Below are 24,607 nucleotides of genomic sequence, written 5' to 3' on the forward strand. Positions count from 1 at the left end.
AGGTCCCCCACTAGCATAGTTTTGCTGACCATTTCCCCACATTGATGTATAATGCTTAATTTTGCTGGGTAAGTGATTCTTGGTTGTAGTCCTACCTCTTTTGTCTTCCAGAATATCATGTTCAGCTGCCAAGTCCTGTGTGATCCTGATTGTGACTCCTCAATATTTGAATTGTTTCTTTCTGGTCACTTGTATTTTTTCCTTGACCTAATAGTTCTAAAATTCGGCTATAATCTTCCTTGTAATTTTTATTTTGGGATCTGTTTCCTGAGATGAGTGGTAGATTCTTTCAATTTCTATTTTGCTCTCTGGTTCCAGTACATCAGGGCAGTTTTCCTTGATAATTTCTTGAAAGATGCTGTCTAGGTCCTCCTTTGGATTATGGCTTTCAGGTAGTCCAGTGATTCTGATATTGTCTTTCCTGGATCTATTTTCCAGGTCAGTTGTTTTCTCCATGAGGTATTTTACATTTCTTCATTCTTTTGAACTTGTTTGATTGATTCTTGATGTTTCATAGAGTCATGAGCTTCAACTTGCTCAATTCTAACTTTTAAGGTGTTATTTTCCTCAATTAGCTTTTGTACTTTGTTTTCCATTTGAAAAGTTGTACTCTTTAAGGAGCTGTTTTCTTCAGTGGATTTTTGTATCTCCTTTTCCATTTGGCCAATTCTACTTTTTAAGCAGTTTTCCAAGCTGTTGACTCTTTTTTCATAATTCCCTTATATCACTCCCATTTCTTTTCCCATTTTTCTTCTACCTCTCTTATATGATTTTTAAACCCCTTTTTGAGTTTTTCCATGAGTTCTTTCTGAGCTTGAGACCCACTTCCCTTTTGCCTTTGGGTTTTTGCCCATAGATGTTTTGACATTGTTGTTTTCTTCTAGTTTGTGTCATGGTCTTCCCTGTCATCATAATAACTTTCTATGGTCAAGATTTTTTTTTTGTTGTTGTTGTTTATTGCTCATTTTTTTTTTTGGCCTTTTTCCTTTCTTTTAAATTTGAGCTCTGCAAACGAGGTGGAAGGGGCACTGTCTCAGGCTTCTTCTGCCGGGGGCTGCAGGCCTTGGCTGTTTACTTGGTGCTGTGTTGATGTTGCCCTGAGGCCCCTGGGGGACCCTTGTGTCTGGTGCTATGCTGAGGGGGTGGGGTGGGGATTGGTTGGCACTGCTGGAGGCTGTAGGGATCTGGCAGCTTACAGGGTGCTGAGCTGGGGTCCTAGTGGTGGTGTCTGGCATGTGCTGAGGCCCAGTGGGTGTTTCTGTGTTTCCCTGGGGCTATCCTGAAGCACATGGAAGTCTAACCACTGGAGGATTCCTGTTTTCCCTGGGATGTGCTGAAGCATGTGGTAGTCCTTGGAGTTGGAATCTGCCAGTTCCCCTGGCTATGCTAAGGCATGTAGGGGTTCCTGGTGTTGGCATTTGCCTGCTCTACCTCACTGGGGTTCAGGATTTCCTGCTGGTTTGCTGGGATGCATCTTGTCCTGGAACGCACTCCCTTTTACCTGAGTGACACAGACCTTCCTTGTTGATCTCCTAAGTGTCTTGGGCTAAACTATTGTTTCATTCCATCTTTTTGCTGGTTTTGCTGTTCTAGGATTTGTTTTGGGGCATAATTTTATGGTTGTTTGGAGGTGAATATGGGAAAGCTACAGCAATTTACAGCTTACTCTGACATCTTGGCTCCTCCATTTTGCTTTTTGTACTGCATTTTTTCCTATGTGTGTTTTAACTTGTCCTTATTATACTTTATTTTGTGAGCATCTGGACTTTATGGGCACATCTTTATTAAATTTCTTTTATTATATTTTCCTTTTCTTTTGTGTTAATGGCATTTTAAAATGGAACTTTTTCTTTGGGAGGAGGGGAGATTAGCCAATAAACATTTACTAAGGGCTTACTATGTGCCAGAAACTGTGCTAAGTACTGGGGATAAAAAAAAAAAAAAAACAACCAAAAAAGTACAGCCCCTGCCTTCAAGGAGTTTTCAGTCTAATGGGGGAGAAAATATGCAAATAACTATGTACAGATAAGATATATATGTATATGTGCATGTGTACATATATGTTTGTATGTATGTGTATATACATACATACATACATACATATATATATATATATATATATGTATGTATATATGATAATCTCAGACAGGGAGAGGGAAGAGAGGAGAGAAGCCAGGAAAGGTTTCCTCCAGAAGGTTTGCTGAATTTTGAAGGAAGCCAGGAAATCTTGGAGTTGGAGGTGAGAAGGGAGATCATTCCAAGCCTAAGGAACAGTCAGTGGAAATGGGCAGTGCTAATAAATAATATGAAATGATGCTGTACTTGGTTCCATGGTTATCGTCAGCCAAACTCCCATTAGTCATATCTGATTCTGCCTCTTCTGTCATTCCCACATTCAATCAATTGACAAGTCTCATCAATTCTAATTGTGCAATATTTTTTAACTCCACTTTTCTCCTTTCTACTCACAATGAAACCACTCTAGTTTAGGTCTTAATTATGTTGGCTGTTCAACTATAAGCTGCCTAAATGATCTCAATCTGCCCTTCATACCCTGGCCTGAATAATCTTCCAATCTCACTGCTCTGATCGTGATTTCATGTTACTCCTCCACTCAAAAGCTTTTCATGGCTCCCCATTGTCTCTTCGACTTTTTAAAATTTATTTTATTTTATTTTATTTTGTTTTGTTTTATTTTATTTTTTTGACTAGGCAATGGGGTTAAGTGACTTGCCCAGGGTCACACAGCTAGTAAGTGTTAGGTGTCTGAGGTTGGATCTGAATTCAGGTCCTCCTGAATCCAGGGCTGGTGCTCTATCCACTATGCCACCTAACTGCGCCTACCCATTGTCTCTTAAATAAAGTATAAATGTCTGAATCTGACATTCAGGATCTTGTCTCCATCCTATCTCTCTAGCTTTATGTAACAGGATTCTATTTTACATATTCTAAACTCCAGCAAAAGTGAATTTCTCTTTCTTTCTCATTCTTATTCAAAATTGTTTTTATCTCTGTGTTTGCTCACACTGTCCCTGATGCTTAGAATGTCCTCTATTTAACTGCAGCCTGCCTGCCTCAGCAATCTCCATCTTCTGAAATCCATTCTTTCAAAGTTCAGTTCTTGAGGTGTTTTCTGTGAAGCCTTCCTCAACTTCACCTCCTCCAGATGAAAATGATTCCTCCCTTTTTTTTCCAAATTTCTCATTACTTTGTGCCTAGCTTCTTTACATTTATCACGTTTTTTTTTTCTTTTGTTCAGTCATTTTTCAGTCCTGTCTGACTCTTCATGACTCCATTTGGTGTTTTCTTGACAGAGATGCTGGAGTGGCTTGCTATTTGCTTCTCCAGCTCATTTTCCAGATGAAGAAACTGAGGCAAACAGAGTTAAGTGACTTGCTCAGTGTCATACAGGTAGTTAAGTGTCTGAGGCCAGATTTGAACTCAGGGAGATGAATCTTCCTGGCTCCAGGCCTAGTACTCTATTGTGTCACCTAGCTGCCCCACATTTATCATACTGTCCCTTTTATTACTGTGTGTTTTTTTTGGCATACATATCATTTCCTTATAGTAGATTAAGACTATGTTCTGTGTCACAACTATTTTTGTATCCCTAGCACCTTGAATGTAGATGGAACTTGATACATTTTTATTGAATTGAATTGAATAGGTCCTCATCATATAAGCTTCAAATAAGTTATTTATATCAATCAAATTAAGTCCAGGCATTAGTATAAAAATTATACTGCACTTACACCAGAGAAATCTGAAATGTGTAAATTTGCTTCAGTCTCTATATCCTTCTTTGTTTTCTTTTTAGTGCCATAATGTACAAATTTTCTCACTGATGATGACAATAATCCATCAGACCATTCCATACTGTTCAGATCCATTTGGCCATAGAGTTCACCAAGAGTAATGCACTTTGGATTTAAAGTGAAAATCTCTATTTTCCCTCTTTTTCCTGTGACCTATAACAAACCAATATTTGTTTTAGAAAATCAATGAATACATAGACATAGAAGAAGTTATAATTTGTTTATTTCTATTGCAATTAACATTTGTTGGCAAAATGGACAGTATAGACTTTGGGCCTAAGTTCAAAACACAATTCTTCATAAAGAGTAGACCCTAGAGGATACCACTAGTACAGCTGGAAGATAAATTAAAAACCACATGCTTACTAAAACTAATTAGAGTATACAATATAAGAACATTTTGGAAATTCCCTAAATAATCTTCCACAAAAAAAAGAACAAAACCATGAACAGAAAAAAACACACATAATATATTCTTTTCTAATACAATTTGTCTGTATAAATATTATCCAAGGAGCCCCTGAATTATGAACCAAAGACAATAAGTGTCCTAAAATAATCCTCCTAAAAATATCTTGTCTTCTTTTCCACAAGGACTTTCCTAGTGGCATATCAACTATATAACACTGACATTAACCCTGCTGTACCACACATCCTTCTCACCTCTATTTTCAGTAATCTCCATGTTTCTCTACTGTATTTTCATCACTTGAAGTTGAAGAGATTGCAATATTTTTGAAACGGAACAAGTAAACCCACCTGACATAATGGTATTTTGAAGTCATTTTCTCCAACCTAACAACTTGCAGACACCCTGTATAATACTGTGAGACCAAGAACCCTACATCATTACTTTTGTTTATTAAAAAAAAAAGATTTATATCTTTTGACCTTTGATCCTTACAATGACCCTGCATGCTAGGTATTACAAAAGTTTTATTTCCATTTTACAGATGAGAAAACTGAGGTTCAGAGAGGTAAGTGACTTGCTTAGGATATATCAGATAGTGTCAGAAGCAGGATTTGAACCCAGATCTCTCTTGACTCCTAATAACACTTCCTCCACTACACTGGACTACCTCACAAACTCAAACATGCATCCTTGACCCAATTTTATCGTGCTCATTGAAACCTCTTATTCAAACCCCAAAAGCTTCCTTCAATTTTATTACCAAATTGTCATTCTTCTCCAATGCTTAAATAAAACTGAATCTTGTTTACTTGTTTACTGTCAACTTAGATAAAGGAAACTTCCTTCTCACATACTGAGTTTCCTTTTGACATCATCTGTCTAGAAGCCAATTATTCATAAAGTCTTGGGAAAAAAAACCCAACAACTTCTAAAATGAATTAACTAACAATTTCTGTCCTGTGGGAGGTTGAATATAAGATAAACAACATTATAAACAGATTAAAAAGATGATATTAAAAAATCAAAAAGAACATTATTTAAGTTCAGAGGAAAGCCAAGCTACACGGTGAATACATGCTTGAGAAAATGCTATATAACCTGAAATTGGGAAACTGAACCATGAGTCTATTATGGAAAACTGAGGCATGGGAACCTGCAACCAAAATGTGATCATGCTAATTCATTAAAAATAATGCTTAATGACAAAATATTATACAGAATTAACAACTTTATTAAAACACATACTAAAAAATTATAGCTTGATGTAAATGTACACACATACACACACAACTGATAAACAATTGTACTTACAAATTCAATGCCAATAATTCACCGATGCATTGGATTACTTGGATTTTCCTTGTGGGAAGTACTGGGCAGTGGCTAAAGAGTTAGCCTGAGACTTGACAAAGGTCATATTCCTGTATTCCTATAAGGTAGGGGCATTCATGCATCTCAACCTTTTTATCTTTTTAATAGGGTGCTAAAAATATTTTCCTTGCCTAAAATATTTCTTTTGTATGTCTGAGAGGCAGGAAAGGATATGGGAAAGAGGTATAACAAAAAACTACTTAATCTACCTTATAGACAGATGTCCAATACAACAAATTGGAAGCTTCTTCCTATGGAAAATGGGGACATGAAGTACAGAGTGCTATGGCGCCCATCTACCCCATTGTCCCAAAGTGGTAAGCATGGAGTTATAGGGCAGGATGAAAGGGCTACTGAGGGTTGTGGTTCTTTCTCCATCTTCCTCATCTGCTTGATAAGCCCTTTTCTTCTCACTTCTCATCTGTTTCAGGGAGTTAGTACCTATGAAGACTTCCAATAGATCAGCCCAGAATGAGCCATGGTTAACACTTGTGAGTAGAGCCTTGTTTTTGATCATGGCTTACATGGAAGGTTGGGGACACTATGAAGCCAGGAATGAATACTGACAGAAAGAGAGAAGGCATCTAGGCTGGCCCTTATGTCTCACCACTTCCCTACCATGACCAGCTGATTCATGCCACCTTCTACTGGTAAGTTCTTCCCAGAACCTCCATTTTTAAAAAGAGCTCAGACCAACTACCCTTCTTTCTCTGGCCTTTGCCACCATGCCTTCCACCTTATGTCCCTTTACAGTTTTCTTTCATGCGTTATTTTCCCTCTTCAAAATGTATGCTCCTTGAGGGCAGGGATTTAATTTTTTCCTATATTAGTACTTAGCACAATGCCTGGAACTAACAAATGCTTCTTGACTTGGTTTCACTTCTCCAAGAGACCAGACAGAATCAATGAATTGGAGAATTTTAGAACTGCAAGGGATCTCCACAACCATCTATCACAACACCTTGGTTTTACAGATACAGAACAGGCAAACAGAAAAAAACGTTCAGTTAGTTATGAGTAGCAGCTGTGCTTTGAAGAGAGGAGAGGAGATGTTGCCTAAAGTCTAACTGAATTTTGATAGGCGAAGAGGAAGAAAGAGAAATGAGATGTCTGACATAACCAAATAGAGGTGAAGCTAAGGAGCTTTGAGTTGAAACATTGGTTATATGATACAAAATATATGCACATCACTCAGGATAATTGGGGGGGGCATCTGATTGGATATGAATTAAGGAAGTTGTGCATGCTAAACTCTTAAGGGAATCCTATTAAATATTTCATGTATTGGTACTCTTACCTGTGGAGTCCCTTCCTGTTTTGCAGGTCTAGATGTGCTTAAAGTTGGTAAAACAATTAAAGCTTTTTCTAAAATTTTTCTTATTGTAGTCTTCCCTCCTCCTGTGGGGCCTACTAACATCACACCAATACAAGCCTAAAAATCAAATTGCAAAGATTAGCGCCTTCCTAAAATGTGAAAGTCCCATTTTACTTATATCCCTTCAACATAATAAATATTTTCTCAATGTAAATGCTAATGATTAAAACCAAGTACTTTCTGAGCAGACGAGTTTCTTCAAGTAAAGCATTTAAATAACACCTTGGGAAAATATATATGTAATCACAGTCTCAATAAAATTCTAAATCATTGGGAAAAATGGTCAAAAAGTGATTAACTATGGAAAGGAATAGATTCCTATTTAAGTTCCTGATTCTATGACTGTTTCCAGAATTAGTCATACCACAAACATTTATTCAAGCACGCTATGTACAACGCACTATGATGAACTCTAGAGAAGATTAAAATATAAATAAGACAAGTTTCACGTGAAATGAAATGAAAAATCACTTATTAAGCCATTAACAAGGATTAAGTCTTTGTACCAGGCGCTGTGCTAAGTATTGGCAAAACAAATACAAGCAAGCAGCATTAAAAAATAGCAAAAGTAACTCCATTTTGCCCTTTATCTACGATTTTGTGAAGTTAATTCTCAATTTCATGTAAGTCACCTGATTCTGGAGAAGTTACAAGATTACTCCCTTTCCCAACTATCTTCTGACTTAAGGAATGTCACATAACTACCCTTCTCCCTCTCACCTCAGTTTCTCTTGATCGCCCCCAGGTGGAAACCAGGTGTCTCAATCCCTACCTCCTGTTTTTTACTCCCTCCAAACTGGTTCCTACACAATTAATAAACCGTTTGGTGGAGTGAAAAACCGAGAGTCTTGGGGCCCTATTTGTTTCTGAAACAGCAAAGCTAAATAAATAGTTGTCTGGATGTAACGACTTGGTATTTTTATTCCACCATAACACTTGTTTATATTCTAATAGGAAATTACACACACACACACACACACACACACACACACAAACACACACATATGAGAGCTAGAGTTATTGGTATGACTTGGGAATGAAAGGAAAGCAGGTATGGTAGAACCAGGATTATTTAGGAAAAGGAGAAAGCCTATAAATTAGAGCTCAGGGATAGGAGGCTAAGTGTCAAGGGGAGGAGGGTGAGGAAGGGGCCAAGAAAGGAGGTATGGCTTGAATATGGATTATCAAAAAAACAAAAAACAAAAACAAAACCAAACCAAACAAAAACCTCAAAACCAAGCAACCAACCAAACAAAACAAAATAAAAAAGCTCTCAGGATACTATAGTGTCCATCTCTTTCCAGACATGTTCTTACTACGAGATGATGCACATATTCTTATCTTTGACATTGTTGAATGGTTTTCTTTCAAGGCATTTTCAATCACAGAACTGAACTGGGCAAATATATCCATAACCCAAGTTTTATATGGTAGTTAAGAAGTTGTAAAGCCAGCACAAGCACACCTTACCCAGCAATACCCATTTCAACTCTTTTGATTCCCGTAACCCTGTTCAACATGCTGAATAAAGCAGGATTGAGCAAAAACTGATTCAAGTATAAGGACATAAAATCTGATAATATATCTGATGACTTAAAGAAAATTTCCATTCCCTTCCAACCCGTGCTTAATAGAAGACGTGACAGCATCCTACAGATCATAAAAGACTAGGGAAAAGAGGAAGAAAAAAATGAAGAATTGTAGCCACTGCTAAAAGATGAGAAGCTGGAATTCAGAGGGAGAAGAACTCTACAAAAATGTACTATAAGAACTTTAATTAATGCTTAGTACTTTTACATGACAAGAGAAGTCCCTTTGTGGTCAGGATCTCTGGGCTGTGGACTTTTTCTGGAGTGAGCAAAAGGATGATACTGGCAAGGGCTGGATGAGATAATGCCTGCATGCACCATAAGGAAGGTACTTACATATAAGAAGACTAATACGGCCTCTGGGTGGTAGAGTTAAGTTATGAACAATCCTGTCCCTGGGACTAAGCTGAGTTACCAGTGGGACAACACGAGGTTGTAGATGTCTTGTGAAAGTTTCATGTAAATCAACAGTGGCTTATTAAGCATCTTCAACATGTTTAGCAGGCATTCTGTGGGATCTAAACAAAGTATAAGCCACATCTCTTTCCTTAAAGGATAACGTTAGCTAGGGAGATAAAATGAAACTGCATAAAACAAGAGAAACAATAAGATGCTAAACTGCCCAGATACTTAACTATATGTACGATAGGGCTTCAACAAAGAGAAGAACATAGTGTATGGACTGAGTTACTTGGAAAAGTTTTCATCAGAGCAAATAGTGCTTAGCATTTAAAAAGATGAATAGAAGGTGTTCTGGGTTGAGGGAAGGGATGAAGCAAAAATTTGGAAACGTGCATAGTGTGTGGAAAATAGCAGGGACTAGACGCTAGTCTAAGGTAAAGGTGCCTATTTAAAGTAGAAGGTGCCTTTGGAGGTCCTTAAACTGAAGACAACATAAAACTCCTTGAGCACAGGGTTTGTTTCATTTCTTTCTTTGAAAACTCACTGCCTAGAACAATGTGTGCTACATTTTGGCCTCCTTTATAAACAACAAAGGCAGTGTGATAGACCCCAAAAAAGAAAGACCATCTAAGCACGGCAAGTGGTTTCTTACCAGATAGACCATAATTTGCAATTCCAATTGGTTTTTATCTCCTATGTCAATTAAAAAAATGTTAAGTTTAATAATTTTAATTTTAATTATTAGATTAAATATTTTAAAAATTAATAGATATTTGTAGATTGATTGAGAGGCACGTAGTATCAGGAAGTATGACTGAAGTTTCTAAATGGAATAAAAAAGTAAAAACTAGAGGTGTATTTAGGGGGCAGTAGGAAGAAGAGGAATTGAGAGTAAAGAAGGAAAAGGAGCATGAAGTATAGGAAGTAGTAACTAAGAGATGAGGATAAGCAGGATAACGTGATGGAAAGGACAGCGGTGAAGATTTTCAAGAGGGATTTGGTAGTAAGCAATAAAATGCTGCAGAGCTCATAGTGAATGAGGACTCAGAAATGGTCACTGGATTGAATGATTGGGAGATAATGAGAGGACCTCTGAGAATGAACATTTCTGCAGAGTGGTGAAAGGAGAAGCTGTAGGCACAGAAGGCTTAAGTAGATGGGGAAGCTAGGTGGCACAGAGGATATAGTGCTGGCTCTGAAGCAGGAAGAGGAACTTGACACTAACTAGCTGTGGGACCCTGGGCAAGTCACTTAACCCTGTTTGCCTCAGTTTCTTCATCTGTAAAATGAGTTGGAGAAAGAAAGGGCAAACCACTCCAGTATCTTTGCCAAGAAAACCCCAAATGGGGTCATGAAGAATCTGACACAACTGAAAAATGACTAAACCACAAAGGAAATACAGGTAGCAGAGAGGAAACATTTATATGAGAAGTGAATGAGAGGAAGGGGAGAAATTTGATGGTGCCTGAAGGGATTTGTGGGTTTGTGGGCAAAAGAGAAGGAGTTGAGGATTTAGTGAAGGATTAGATGGAAGGGGGTAGAGGAAAAGGAAGAGTCAGTGTCTCTAAGATATCTTGGCTGTGAGACTGGAAGGAAGGTGGTACTACAAAAATAATGTTTTTTTTCATTTGAGAACTGCTGATTCATTTTTTTGACCAGTTATTTATTGGGGAATGGTTCTTCTTTGTATACTGAAATTGTTTGTGTTAATGACTGATGATTTAGATTCACAATAAATTGAAGTTTCTTTTAAAAAAATAAAGTAATGGGAAAACTAGAATTTGGGATAGTAGTAGAGATGATTTGTTTTAGATAAGTTGGTTTTGACATGGTGATGACATATTTAAATAGAAATATCCTGTTGACAGCTGTGAATAGAAGACTGTATTATATGTAAGAAATCAGGAATAAAGAATATATATGTTTAGCAATCAGTCATAGGACATAGGGACACCAAACCTTAGAGCTGGAAGTGAACTTAGAAGCCCTCTAATCCAGCCCTTTAATTTATAGGTGACGACATTTAAAGATCAAACTCCTAACATTTAAGACCCGATACCATTTGGCTCCTCTCTCCTCTTCCAGTCTTTCTTCTAAGTTATTGATGTTATAGCAAAATCAGATGACTCACTTTCCCTCAAACATCCACTAGATTTTCCCAGCCTCATATCTTTGCTCAAATGAGGCCTTGTGACTGTTATACAACCTCTATACTCATGAATTCCTTCTCTTCCTTCTCTACAGTAACTTTTGAAAAACTTTTTCTTTTCTCTTCAAGTCTCTAATGGCACCTTATTATAACAGGTGATAACCTCCTACCCCAGTTTCCTCAGCTCACCACCTCCATTCTTAACATTTCTCAGCATAAGGACTTATTCTTCCCTTTTTTTCTGGTCATCAATGAAGAAGGATCCCTATTTTTCAATAAGCCTAATCCCAAGGTAGGTACACATGATCCCTCTTCTTCAATCCTCCTCCAGGACCTTGTTCCTTCTCTATTGTGAATATTCAATCTCTGTCTCTCTCTCTCTCCTCACTGGTCCCTTCCTATCTCCATACAAACATGCTTAGGTCTCTTCAGTCCTAACAAAACAAAACAAAACCCAAACAAATATCCTCTTCATCCATGATCTATCTCCCTATCTCTTTTCTCTTATTTAGCGCTAAGATTTTTTAAATAGTCTATATTTGATGCCTGCACTCTTAACACTAGTCATTTTCCTCTACTTCTTGTAATATTCTTTACACTCTCACCATCTTTATATCCATATACATATGGATACATACATCCATAGGAATATTATAATCATTAAGGTTATTAATAAATATTTGTATATTGATTGATTAAGAACTATATGATAATATCAGTATTTAGGACATCTGGTTGCAGTGTTCTGAAGGTATTAAAGGGAGAGACTGGAGGTAAAAAGGACAGCCAAAATTCTTGTTGTTGTTAAGTCATTTTTTAGTTGTATCTGATTCTCCAAGACCCCATTTGGGACTTTCTTGGCAGAGATACTAGAGTGGTTTGCCATTTCCTTCTCTAGCGCATTTTACAAATGAGGAACTGAGGCAAACAGTGTTAAGTCATATGCCCAGGATCACGCAGCTAGTAAATGTCTGAGGCTGGATTTGAACTCAGGAGGATGAGTCTTCCTGACTCCAGGCCTAGAACTCTATCCACTGCACCACCTAGCTGCCCAGTCAAAACTTAGGTGGCACCAAAAGGAAGGGGAGCTCAGTTTTAGCTAATCTTTTGATGAACTATCTCATGCTATTCTTGTGGAGAAGGTGGAGAGATATGAATCAGATGACAATATAATTAGATGGATTCAAAATTGGCTGGATGGCCTAACTCAAAGAGTAGTTGTTAACAGTTCAGCATCAGTGTGGAAGGGCTCTGGTGGAGTACCCTAGGGAACCATGCTTGGTCTTGTTCTGTTTAATGACTTGAATAGAATCAGAGAGGTAATGCTCATCAGATTTGGAGATGACATAGAGTTGGGAAGGATTGCTAATATTCTGGATGACAGTCAGGATCCAAAATGATAATGAAAGGCTAGAACAGTGGGCTGAACCTAGTAAGAGGAAATGCAGTAAGGACAATGTCAAGTCCTGTACTGGCTGGGGTATCAAAAATCATTCATAAGTGTAAGGCTGAGGCATTGGGGATAGACATCAATTGTTCTGAAGAAGATTTGAAGATTTTATTGGACACCAATCCCAACATGAGTCAATGGCAGCTGAAATAGTTAATGTGAACTTAGATTGCATTAAAAGGGGTACAGTTTCTAGAAATAGGGAAGTGATAGTTTCACTTTACTCTGCCCTCATCAAACCTCATCTGGAATACTGTATTCAGTTCTGGGCACTGTGGCATAAGAACAGTATTAATAAAAAGAGTGTCCAGAGATTAGTGACCAGGATGGTGAATCGAAACACATAAGGATCAGTTGAAGGAACCATACATGCTTAGTCTGGAGAAAAGGGGATTCGGGGGGACATAATGGACATCTTTAGGTATTTTAAGGATTGTCTTGAGAAGGACAGAGGAGTCCTGTTCTGTCTAACCCCAGAAATCAGAACCAGAAACAATTAGTGGAAACAGCAAAGAAAACGATTTAGGATTGCTGTCAGGAAAAAAACAAACAAACAAAACAAAACAAACAAACAAACAAAAAAAAAAGCCCCACCTCCTAACAGAATTATTCCAAAGTACAATAGACTGACTTGAGAGGTGATCCATTCTCCTGCTTTGGAGGCCTTTGAGCAGAAATTAGATGATAATTGACAGTTATGTTAACACTGGATTCTTTTCATCATATGAGCTGCATTGGATAACCACTGAGGCTCCTTTCAACTCTCAAAAATCTGAGATTCTGTGATTTTTATGAAATTTTAATCTTTAATTTTGATCTCTCTACTGAACTCTGGACCAGACAGAGGACAGAATATTCACAGAAGAACAGAGAAAACTCTGGAGATCAGTGACAAGGGAAAAACAAAGTTGGCAAATTTGCTTGCGCACTAAGTTGTCTTTACTCTCCTATTCTTGCAATGCGTGCGTGAATCGTGTATTTGCTAAATAATTAAAGCTTCGCTCTACTTTCCCACAATGGGGACAGAAAGCTTAGCAACCAGAAAATACAAGGACATATGTGGAAATTAATAACAAGGAAAAAATAAAGCAAGTAGATTTAATTAGAAAGTTGGATTTCTGCTTGCATATCAATTTCTGCCTGGTTTTGTATATGTAAGGCATAGTGGAAATATGTGAATATTAATTAAATTCAGCTAAGCAAGATTGTACAATGCTATCATCAAAAAAGGTAGGAAAACTGCCCCTCAATAAATTAACCTCAGGATCCTCCAGTGACTAAAACTTCAGCACAATGAACCCACTTGAAATAGTGGTGGGGTGAGGTGGTGATTTTTTTTTTTTTTTTTTAGCAACAAGCCTTTGGACAGAGACAATACTTCTGGAAAAGCAGCTGTGTTAGATTTTGCTCTCTCTTTCTTGAGATACCTATGTTCCTTGTGAAGGAGTTATCAATCAATCACTTAAGTTTGAACTAGCATTTTACCTATCAGCCTTTTTTTTAAAAACTGATATAGCTTTTAGAATCTAAGACAACGGATTGCTAAAATATAATTCTACATTTACCTGGACTTGATTATAAAACTCTATAACCTTCTTTTTCTGAGATGGCCAAGGCTGTAAGCCCAGTTGTTGGGTTGCCATGTCTATTGCTTTCTAGAGGAAAAGAGAAAACCACAATAAATAGATTTTTTTTTAAAAACTGCAATATTATCTTAGGTTCTTATCTGAATATCCTCAAAAATCTCTCTTAATTACCAGTTACTAGACTTTAAGTTATCTTTAACCATCCACTGTTAAAAAATACCACTGGAGGGGCAGCTAGATGGAGCAGTGGATAGAACACAGGCCCTGAAGTCAGGAGGACATGAGTTCAAATCTGGCCTCAGACCAAACACTTGTCGCTTACTAGCTGTGTGACCCTGGGCAAGTCACTTAACCCCAATTACCTAAAAAACAAAACAAAAAAAAAAACTTCTTAAAAAAATACCACTGGATACTTTTCAAAAATTCTATAAATATTTATTAAGCACTTACTATAAGCAAGGTTTTGCACTGGAAATAAAAAGGCAGAATGAAAAATGGCTCCTGACCACAAGGAGCTTATATTCTTCTTCATGAGAAGAATATGGAACATTACAAAAGTTTGTGTTTTGCATATGAATATAGTTGTAGCTACTGTTAAGAGAGATTTGCAATCTTGTAACATATTGCTTCAACAGGAAAACACTAAAACAATCCAGACAGTGCAAGGAATATGTTTTAATAAGAGGCCATTGTATAGTTAATTAAAAAAAAAAACGCCACAAATATTTTACAAGGAAAGGGAGTCTCTGGAGATCATCTGGTCTAATTCCCTCATTTTACACATGAGGAAACTGAAGTCTAGGAGGTTAAGAGACTTGCCCAAAGTCACATAAGCAATGAAGAAGAGTCAGGATTTGAACTGAGTTCCTTTGACTCCAAATGCGGTGCTCTAAGTGTTAGATCTGGGGGATTCAGATACTAGTCTCTCGACTGTAACACCAGCATCTTTCCTTTATACCTGGATGAGAATGGATATTCTGGATGAGAACACTAAGGCAAAAAGAAATTAAATGACTTTCCTAAGGTGGCAAAGCCAGTGGCAGAGTCAGAACTTCTGATTCACAGCTTTTGTATTTGATTCAGTTTGTGAATGCTTATTTTTTCATGAATGTTTATTCATGAAGTGCTTTCTCTTTGGAGACACCGTGCTAGAGGATACAAAGAATAATAAATCCTCTGTGATTTCTGACATTGGTGGTCTCAGTGTGAATCTGATGCCCTTGACAGAGGCACCCTTGAGAGAGAAGGGAAGGGTTCAAAAGGGAATCCCAAAGCACAAGCTTGTTTTTTTTTAACTTTTATTTTATATTTAATTAACAAACATTTAGTTTCTCTCCTTGCCACTCACTTCCTCTTCCTTACCTTTATTATCAACTGGGGGAAAAAAATCAAATTCTTGTAACAAATATGAATAGTCAAACAAAATATTTTGGCCATGGTCAAAAATATATGCCTTATTCTGCACCCTAAGTCTACCACTTCTCTATCAAGAAGGGGGTAGTGTGCTTCTACATAGGTTTTTGGGAAACATGGTTGGTCATTGAATAGATCAAGAATTCTTAAATATTTCAAAGTTCTTAGTCTTTACAATGTTCTTATTGTATAAATTGTTCTCCTAGGTCTGTTCATTTCACTCTGCCTCAGTTTATATAAGTCTTCCCAAGTTTCTCTGAAACTTCCTTTTTTCCTTTCTTATGGCATTATTTTGTTCATATGACATAATTTGTTCATCCATTCACCAACTGATGGACACCTCCTTAGTTTCCAGTTCTTGGTCACCATCAAAAGAACTGCTGAAAATATTATTTTGTATATGTGAGTCCTTTCCCTTACTCTTTGACTGAGTCAAAAGGCACGCACATTTTATTGAATTTTAGGGCCTAGTTATAAATTGCTTTTTAGAATGGTTGGACCACTTTACAACTCTACCACAGTGAACTAGTGTACATGTTTTTCCACAGTCACTCCAACATTTGTTATTTTCCTCTTTTGCCATCTTGGCCAATCTGATGATATAAGATGGAACATGAAAACATGTGTACATTTCTCTATTAATGAGATGAAGTATTTTTTTTTCATATATCTGTTCATAGGTTGGGTTTTTTCTTCGGAAACTTCTTGTTCGTGTCCTTTGATTATCAATTGGGGAAAGGTTCTTATTCTTATAAATCTGCATCATTTCCATATATATGTGTGTGTGTGTAATATATATATATGTATGTATGTATGTATGTACATATATATAAATAAATGAGACCTTTTACCTGAAAAACTTGGGGCAACAATTTTTCCCAGTTAACTGTTTCTCTTATAATTTGAATTGTATCTGTTTTGCTTGTACAACAACTCCTTTAATTTTGTATGTAGTCAAATTATCAATTTTATCCTCTATGATGCTCTCTATGCTTTATTTTATAGGACAGCTAGATGGCATAGTGGATAGAGTGCCGGGCCTGGAGTCAGGAAAACTCATCTTCCTGAGTTCAGATCTGGCCTCAGACACTTATTAACTGTGTGATCATGGGCAAGTCACTTAACCTTATTTGCCTCGGTTTCCTCATCTGTAAAATTAGCTGGAGAAGGAAATGGTAAACCACTCTAATCTCTTTGCCAAGAAAACTTTAAATGGGGTCGCAAAGAGTCAGACATGACTGAATAACAACATTATCATTAACTCTTCCCTTAACAATAAATTTCAAAGGTAAGTTTAAAGACTTCAAAGAATCTTATAATGCAGTTGTTACTGCCCACCTCTTTGATATATTCTGTGCCTAAGATTAAATCAGCTATTAGCATAGTCCAATGCACAAAGATTCACTCAGAAGTATACACAACATAAAGCAACCCAATTATAAACATACAGGGAAAACCACCCTGGTAACCAGAGAGCTCTAAGCTATTCTCATCTGTCTCAAAGAGGTCTTCCCTGGTTATCTTGTTATTTTTTTCCTTATGAATATATAATTCAACTACCATAGTATTATGGCCTAGTATAATAATAGCTAGAAAGCCTGAACTCCCCCTCCTTTTATCTGTTGTCTACAGGCAATCTCAGTGTAAGTCGGATGTGCCAACTTTGCAAAAAGCAGCACCACACTGATTCAGCCCAGACCAAAAAGAAAAAGAGAGAAGAATGAGAACTGAGGGAGGAAGTAGGGTAGATTGACCAGCATGAGTAGCTGCTGTGCAGACCTGAAGAAAAAGGGACTGAAACCCAGCTGGTGCCACTCCTGGCCCTCAGCTCAAGGTATGGACTCAGGCTCGTGAAACCTGAATTCCCCGATGTGGGAGGAGGCTGAGGTAGCTTTGCAGCCCAGACCTCGGAGTTGTATTCACTAGAAAAGAGGGGAGGAAGCTTTCCTCTCTCCCCTCCTCAACTCTACTCCTTCTTTCATGCAAAGCAGATGATGGAAAATAGATTTTGGCTGTCTCTAACATATCCCTATCCCCAGCTTGCCCCACTAGATGCTTTGAGGAACTTCCCTTGAGAAGTCTAGAACTCTCTTGCTTGGTTAAACTGAGTTACTTTGCTCTCAGTGGGAGAGCTCCTTCACTCTGTCTTGTGTCGTATGTATTCTCAGAAAGACTTGAGTTTGAATCCTGTCTCAGACACTTACTAGCTGTGTGACCTTGGGCAAGTCACTTAACCTCAGCTTGCCTCAGTTTCCTCATCTTTAAAATGAGGAAAATAATAGCATCTACGTTACGTAGTTGTTGTGAGGACCAAACGAGATGACATATGTACAGTACTTCACAAACGTCAATGTGCTGCATAAACACTAGCTATTATTGTTATTCTTCAGTTTATTCTCTTTTTCAGATATCTTGAAAATCAGTTTCTCAACATTCTCAAAATTGTGTCTCTCCCAGATATAGATCTCTGTTATGTAAACTTCATCTGGTCCAGTTGCCTTCTACATTTTCTATAGTGCCATTTCTGTTTGCTCACGCACTACATGATTCTGAGATATTAGAGTCCAAAAATGGAGGCCCCATTGTCATTGAAGGGAAGGGAGGAAATAAGCATTTATATAATGCCTACTATGCGCCAGGCACTGTGCTAAGTGCTTTTTACAAATACTATCTCATTTGATCCTTAAGAGGTAGGTGTTATGATTATCCCATTTTACAATTGAGGAAATTGAGGTAAATGGAGGTTAACTAACTTGCCCAGGGTCACACAGCTAGTATCTGTCTGAGACTAGATTTGAACTCAGATCCTCCTGACTTCTGGTTCAGGGTTCTATCCACAATACCACTTAGCTGCCTCATCGAAGAAGAAAGTTATTTGATATAGAAATATTGCTAGAACCTTTTCATTTTTTTTCTGTTGGTTGTCTGCCTTCTAAGTCAGTGATAAAAAAGCTGTATCTTTAAATTTATATGTACCTCCAAGTTAGGCTGCTTCACATCTGGAACTGTAACTTTGGGGAAGATATCTCCCAGAATGCTTTCAAAAAGTGGAACATCTTCAGGAAGAAACTTGGGTAAACTAGCTTCTCTCACTGCCCATATAATGACCAGAACTTCTTCATCTTCAGAAAGCTCTTCATTGGTGTTCCTTTAATAGTGGGGAGTGGGGTGGAGGTGGGGTGAGAGGGAGGAAGGAAGGGCATTAACTTGGAGCAAACAATTGGATATTCTTTGCTAAGACAATATACCATCAATATTATTGCTTCGTATTTTACACAACATATTGTATGTTGCACAATATATACTACATTTCTTATGTTCTACTAAATGCTTTTCCGTGGTTCTTTAATTCTAAACTGGTGTATACTAAAATGGAATGGCAAAGACCTTCACATTGAGGTGACTTGAATAGGATTTCACATTGTGAATATCAGGAGCTAAGTTATTGTTGATGGGCAGCCTAAAAATTGTTTGGGTCTAAGGCAGGTTCCCTACCCTGGAAGCACTCTCGACCTCTTCTTTGACTCTGCTGCTGTCATTGTAGAGGCTGTTCAGGAGTGAGGTCCATTTTTTATTTTTCTCTGCTTCAAGGATTGTGATGGCCCAATAATTTGCCACCAAGTGGCAGCGTCTGGTTGTTGAAACTCTGGGTTGCAATCTGCATTTGTGGAGGCAGTTTCCATACCAGAAATTTCCTAATATAAACAAATCCCCAATCCTCTGCACATTTGCATATCTTCTGGTGTGTGTGTGTGTGTGTGTGTGTGTGTGTAGCTAGATTCTTGAAGTAACAAAATCTCTACAAAAATTAGAGCAATATGTCATTCAGAGGGTAATGGGAGGGAAAGGAGCATGTTGGGTTTGAGTAGGCAGCAACCTATTATTAATGAAGACTCACACAGGAGAAGCAGCATAGAGGGCAGCAGAGAGGTATATGATAGGCACCAATAAACCAGCCATCCAGTGAAAGCCCAGGATGCCCAATGGACATCCTGAATGTTCCATCAGTATCCATGTGTGTCAAGAGCCATATGCTGTGCAGACCCCTTGTACAGGATGTATGGGATGTAATGGAACTTTGCACAGGGTGAGAAGGTGTGGGTGGGCTGCACTTTACACAGACGAAGGGAGCGCCCACATTGATGAGATTGCAGATTCACTGAAATGCTGAAGTAATCACCCGTTAGAGATGCTGTAAAGAAGGGACACTTGCTTTGGGTATAAAGATGCAACCTAATTACCTGTTGGGCACCTGCCAAACCTGAGATTCTGTGCTACTGTTCTCGGACTACATTCATTCTTCTGGGAACTCACTGACTCTAGAATAGATTAAGTAGGCCTAGGTGGAGGAACAAGCCTTCTTTATGTTCTCCAATTCAACTTATAAATTCTGGTACAAAGTCTTAAGTGAGCTGACTCTGGAAAGCAGCATTGGCCATTTCTTTGCTGATATTCAGAACATACTGTGATTTAGGAGTGAAGGTGGCATTAGAGGCAACTCCCCTCCCCCCACAAAAAATCCCCAAATCCAAAACAAAACACAACAACCTATTTGCAAATAATTTTATAGTATGTCATACGTCATATACTTTCTGATGATGGATATATCTTAAGAACTATCCTATCAGTATATGTACTCAGTATTTTTGATTACAAGTATATCAGAAGCAGCTAGGTGGCTCAGTGCATAGAGTGCTGGGCCTGAAGTCAAGAAGATGTGAGTTCAATTCTAGCCTCAGAAACTTAATAGCTGTGACCCTGGGCAAGTCACTTAATTTCTTCCTCCCTTAATTTTTTCATCCATAATATATGGATGATAAGTAGCATGTACTTCCCAGAATAAAATGAGATAATATTTTTAAAGTGCTTTGTAAATGTTAAAAGTGCTATATAAATGCTAGTTATTATTTTGTTATTGCTATTATTATTATTATTATCAATCAATCAAAATTTCTCAAAAGAAAGTTTCTCTAAAAGGCTATGTCCCAGACTAAATATGGGATGGGCAAAATCCATAATTATCATCAGTATCTCAAATACAGTTATCCCTTCCACATCATGCAGATTAGGGGCATGGTGCCCCCATGATCTGAAAAATCCACATAAAATTTTTTGGTCCTCCCTTCATACCAGAGAAGAAGTTTCAATTATTATGGTATTAAAAGATAAAATATGTTGACATTTTACAATACTATACATGTATTTTATGCATTTCTGAGTTTCTAAACTTTTTCCACATTATTTGCTGGCCTTTGCATGTCATCTGTGGCTTCTGCTAAAGTCCTAAAAAATTTCCATTTAATTTCTTATGCTGACCCACAATATATCGAAATTGTGATGGGGAAAGTTGCAAGGTAGAAGGAATAACTTTATGTTCCTTCTCTATGTTCTGCCATGTTTCTCAGGGAAGGGGGCCAAGCTCAAGCTGAAGCAGGTATGGTGGTGGCTGAAAAGGCCAAAGGGTTTCAAGGGGGGCGTCCCAGCACTTTGGACTCTAATGACAATAGAATATGAACATGCATGAGTGGAAAGAAGTGTGCTTTTTTTTTGTTTCCAGTCAGTAAGTCCTCTGATTGGAGACAGTAGAAGGTGGACATAAAGTTGCTCCTCCCAGATCCTTCAAAGCCAGGGTAGCTGTTTCATCATTTCCCACTCAGCTATTCTGGATTTCATTGCCTCCAGAAGCTCATCTTCCTGCAAGATCACGTCAACTCTGAGACTCTCATTTCCTCTGTACACTGAGTCCTTGGGGCCTCTCCTTCCCTCTAATTGGAGAGGGTGGACATCTAAGAGCTCTTCTCTGATCCTCCATTTAAGGAGGGTGCCTAGGGCAGACATGTCATCATTTCCCACCTGGCTGCAAATCTTCATCTCTTCCTTCCCGCTCAAATTACCTTTCCCCCCCACCTCCCACCCCAGGGTATGAGCTCCTTGTGGGCAGGGACTGTCTTTTGCCTTTCTTTTATCCCCAGAGTTTTACACAATAGTAAGCTCCTCACTGACTAACTGATTGAATTTATCTGTTACACATCTTTAGATCCTCCCAATATTCTCTTATCCTTTTGACTGATGACTCATTGTAAGAAAGAACAATGGTTACTTATACTCCAGCCAGTTCCTTTTTCTTCCTTCCTTCCTTCCTTCCTTCCTTCCTTCCTTCCTTCCTTCCTTCTTTCCTTCCTTCCTTCTTTCCTTCCTTCCTTCCTTTTTCTTTTTTTTTCTTTCTTTTTTTGGGGGGGTTATAGACCCCAGTGGTGGTCTGATGATGCCTGTGGACCCCTTCTAAAAATATTTTCAAATGTATAAAATACATAGGATTGCAAAGAAATCCAAGTATATTGAAATAAGATGTCGTTTTTTTCCCATCTAACTTCATGGCCAGCAAAATCTGTCCACAGGCCCCTTGTGGGTCCCAAGTTAAGAATGCTTGTTCCAAACCAAGTTTTTCCTCTCCATGAAAGAGCGCTAATGGGAATGATGGAGTGGAAGTACACATCAGCTCCTCTCCTTTCCTTCGGGCCCCTAGAATGTCCCATTCTTTATTGTGTTGTCTCAATCAGCCTACCTTGGGCTTCTGGATGATCATTTCATCTCTTATTAATATTTCTATAATTTAACTTCTAAATCATATTTGACTTACATTCTGTACTCCCTTTTCTTTCGATCAGCCATGATTAGCACTGTCTTTATTGCTCTCATGCCAAAGTCATAATGATCCTAAGGAAAAAAATAGATATGAGTTACTAAAAAAAAAAAAAGGACTATTTTCAGATGAACACATATCAATTTTTTTGTCAAAAGGGTGTGTGTGTGTGTGTGTGTGTGTGTGTGTGTGTGTGTATGTGTGTGTGTGTGTACATGACTATGATAAGAATACGGGAAATCCTGACTCGGTTCTAGATTTGCCACCCTCTGCCATCTATTTCTCCTCTACCTAACCCACCCCCAGGTAGTGGCACAGAGTGCTGGGCCTAGAGTCAGGAAGACCTGAATTCAAATCCAACTTCATTCACTTACTAGCTGTGTGACCCCAGGCAAGTCCCTTGACCTCTGTTTGCCTCAGTTTCCTCATCTGTTAAATGGGGATGATAACAGCATCTACCTCCCAGGATTTTTTGAGGATCAAATGAGATAATAAATATTAAGTGCTTAACACAATTCCTGGCACATAAGTGCCATACAAATGTTAGCTATCATTATATTATTGTCATCATTATTATTACTCTTCATTTGGATACAGGCCCCTTCTAAAAAGAGACATAATTATTAGATGCTCAGGAGAGGGGCTGAAGATCATTGGCATTTAACTGATAGAATGAGCAAGCGCTCTCTGTTTTGATGAGAAAAACTGGGAAGAACATGGACAGGGAGAGAGTTTTGGAGAGAAAGGAGACCTGTCTGAAGTATCAGGAACAAATACACACAGATATATCTATTCGAGGGGCTCTCTAGAATCTATTTCTCATGATTGAGAAGGGTGTTCTATAATGCAAAAGAAGAGACATTCCACCATCACCTCCTTCAGGAGACTATAAACTCCTTGAAGTCAGGGACTACTCTTCTTTCTGTTTTTGCATTTTCAGAGCGTAACACAACATCATGTACTTGATAAATGCTTGGTGGATTGAGATGTGTTCATCCCCTTTGTCCGCACGGGTTTGGGAGCAGAGAGGAAGCAGGTGGCTCTGGGAACGTTGCCCCAAATCCAGCTAAAAGGCAGAACTCCTGGACAGTTTTGATTTCCTGTGGAGGGTGTTCTCTTCACTAGCCAGGTTAGCATCAGGACACTTGTCTATTGGTAGAATCCCTTCTTCCCGTGGCTCTTTCTGCTTCCTTGGGCTCTTAGGCTCCAAGACCAGGAGGAACAAGCAAAATAGTAGAATTTAGAACAATGAGCAGTGTGGATTAGTGGAAAGGACACCACTCTGGGAGTCAGAAGAATCTGAGAGTGATACTTCCTAGCTGTTTAACCTTTTGCTCAATTTATGAAAGACTTCCATTAATGCCATGCTATCATTTCAGGAAGCCTCAATCCCAGATTGAATTTCAAGATGAACTGCGTTGTTATGACTTTTCCTTCTCTTATTTACTTTCCCTTTCTTTGTTACTAGGTAGGGGTAGTAAAATCACATTTGACTAGCTACATGTTTGCAAAATATGGAACCTGTCCGAGGTTTAACTTTTCCTTATCTGTAAAATGACACTAATAATACTTGGACTCCATCCCTCAGAAGGCTGTTGTGAGGAAAGGTATTTAGTTCAAGCCTGAAGAGCTACACAAATGATTACATTTTACTTCAAGTCTTATTTTTAAAGTTACCTGTATCAGGCCTGTTTTTCTGAATTAGAGAAAATAAGTAGGTTATTTAATAAAAAGAATTGTTTATTGTTACCTTTAAAATATCATCTAGTGCTTTGAGAAAAGCAATTCATTACCTGGTATGAAAGTTGCTTGATAGCTAGTTCATAAAGGTTAATGAGTTTGGCTGACAGTGGTTTTGCAGATTTGAAACCTGCTGCAAACAGCATTATTTCAGCAATCAATTGATAGTGGGGTACCATCATCACCACTGGCCGAAACAGAGATTTTAAGTTATCTGGGAGTTCCACACGTCCTTTATATCTTAAAAACAGGGGAAAACACTTCTCAATCTTTAATTTTTTTCAAACAATTTTTTCCTTAAACATAAGAATAATATTTCTACAACTGGTGTTAAATTGTGTATTATTGTTATTCTTATGTGTCTTGATAATTCTTAATTTAAATGAATGAAAAGAAAATATTTGTTAGAGTCCTAAGCTATAAAGTATGAAACCTAGCCCTTGATAAAGCTAAGTGGGAAAATGTAAATATAGAAAGAACACTTATACCAAGTGTGATTTAGCAAATGATGAGATAGATATATGTACACAATTAAACTTTATGTATTTGGGGCAGAATTTTGCTTATAAATGCTAATTGTTGTTAGTCTTTTGGGTCTGGCAATAAAACTATATTGATTTTGTCTTTTTTGAGAGGGAGAAAGATTTGGATTCCAGGCCTGT

General features: G+C 37.9%; 1 protein-coding gene across 1 annotated transcript in view; it reads right to left on the reverse strand.

The window, feature by feature from the left end:
• Nucleotides 1-24,607, reverse strand: part of LOC114049472 (dynein heavy chain 14, axonemal-like) — a 343,809-nt gene that overhangs the window by 196,488 nt on the left and 122,714 nt on the right. Inside the window, exons 32-37 of the mRNA XM_027870712.1 lie at nt 23,999-24,185; nt 22,203-22,279; nt 18,539-18,710; nt 14,129-14,218; nt 6,896-7,030; nt 3,753-3,968 (exon numbers count right to left, since the gene is read on the reverse strand). Of these exons, the coding sequence (XP_027726513.1) occupies nt 3,753-3,968; nt 6,896-7,030; nt 14,129-14,218; nt 18,539-18,710; nt 22,203-22,279; nt 23,999-24,185 (877 nt within the window). The remainder of the gene's footprint in view (nt 1-3,752; nt 3,969-6,895; nt 7,031-14,128; nt 14,219-18,538; nt 18,711-22,202; nt 22,280-23,998; nt 24,186-24,607) is intronic.

The sequence above is a fragment of the Vombatus ursinus genome, unplaced genomic scaffold, assembly GCF_900497805.2.
Source record: "Vombatus ursinus unplaced genomic scaffold, bare-nosed wombat genome assembly UNPS02014798.1, whole genome shotgun sequence".
Classification (NCBI taxonomy): Eukaryota; Metazoa; Chordata; class Mammalia; order Diprotodontia; family Vombatidae; genus Vombatus; species Vombatus ursinus.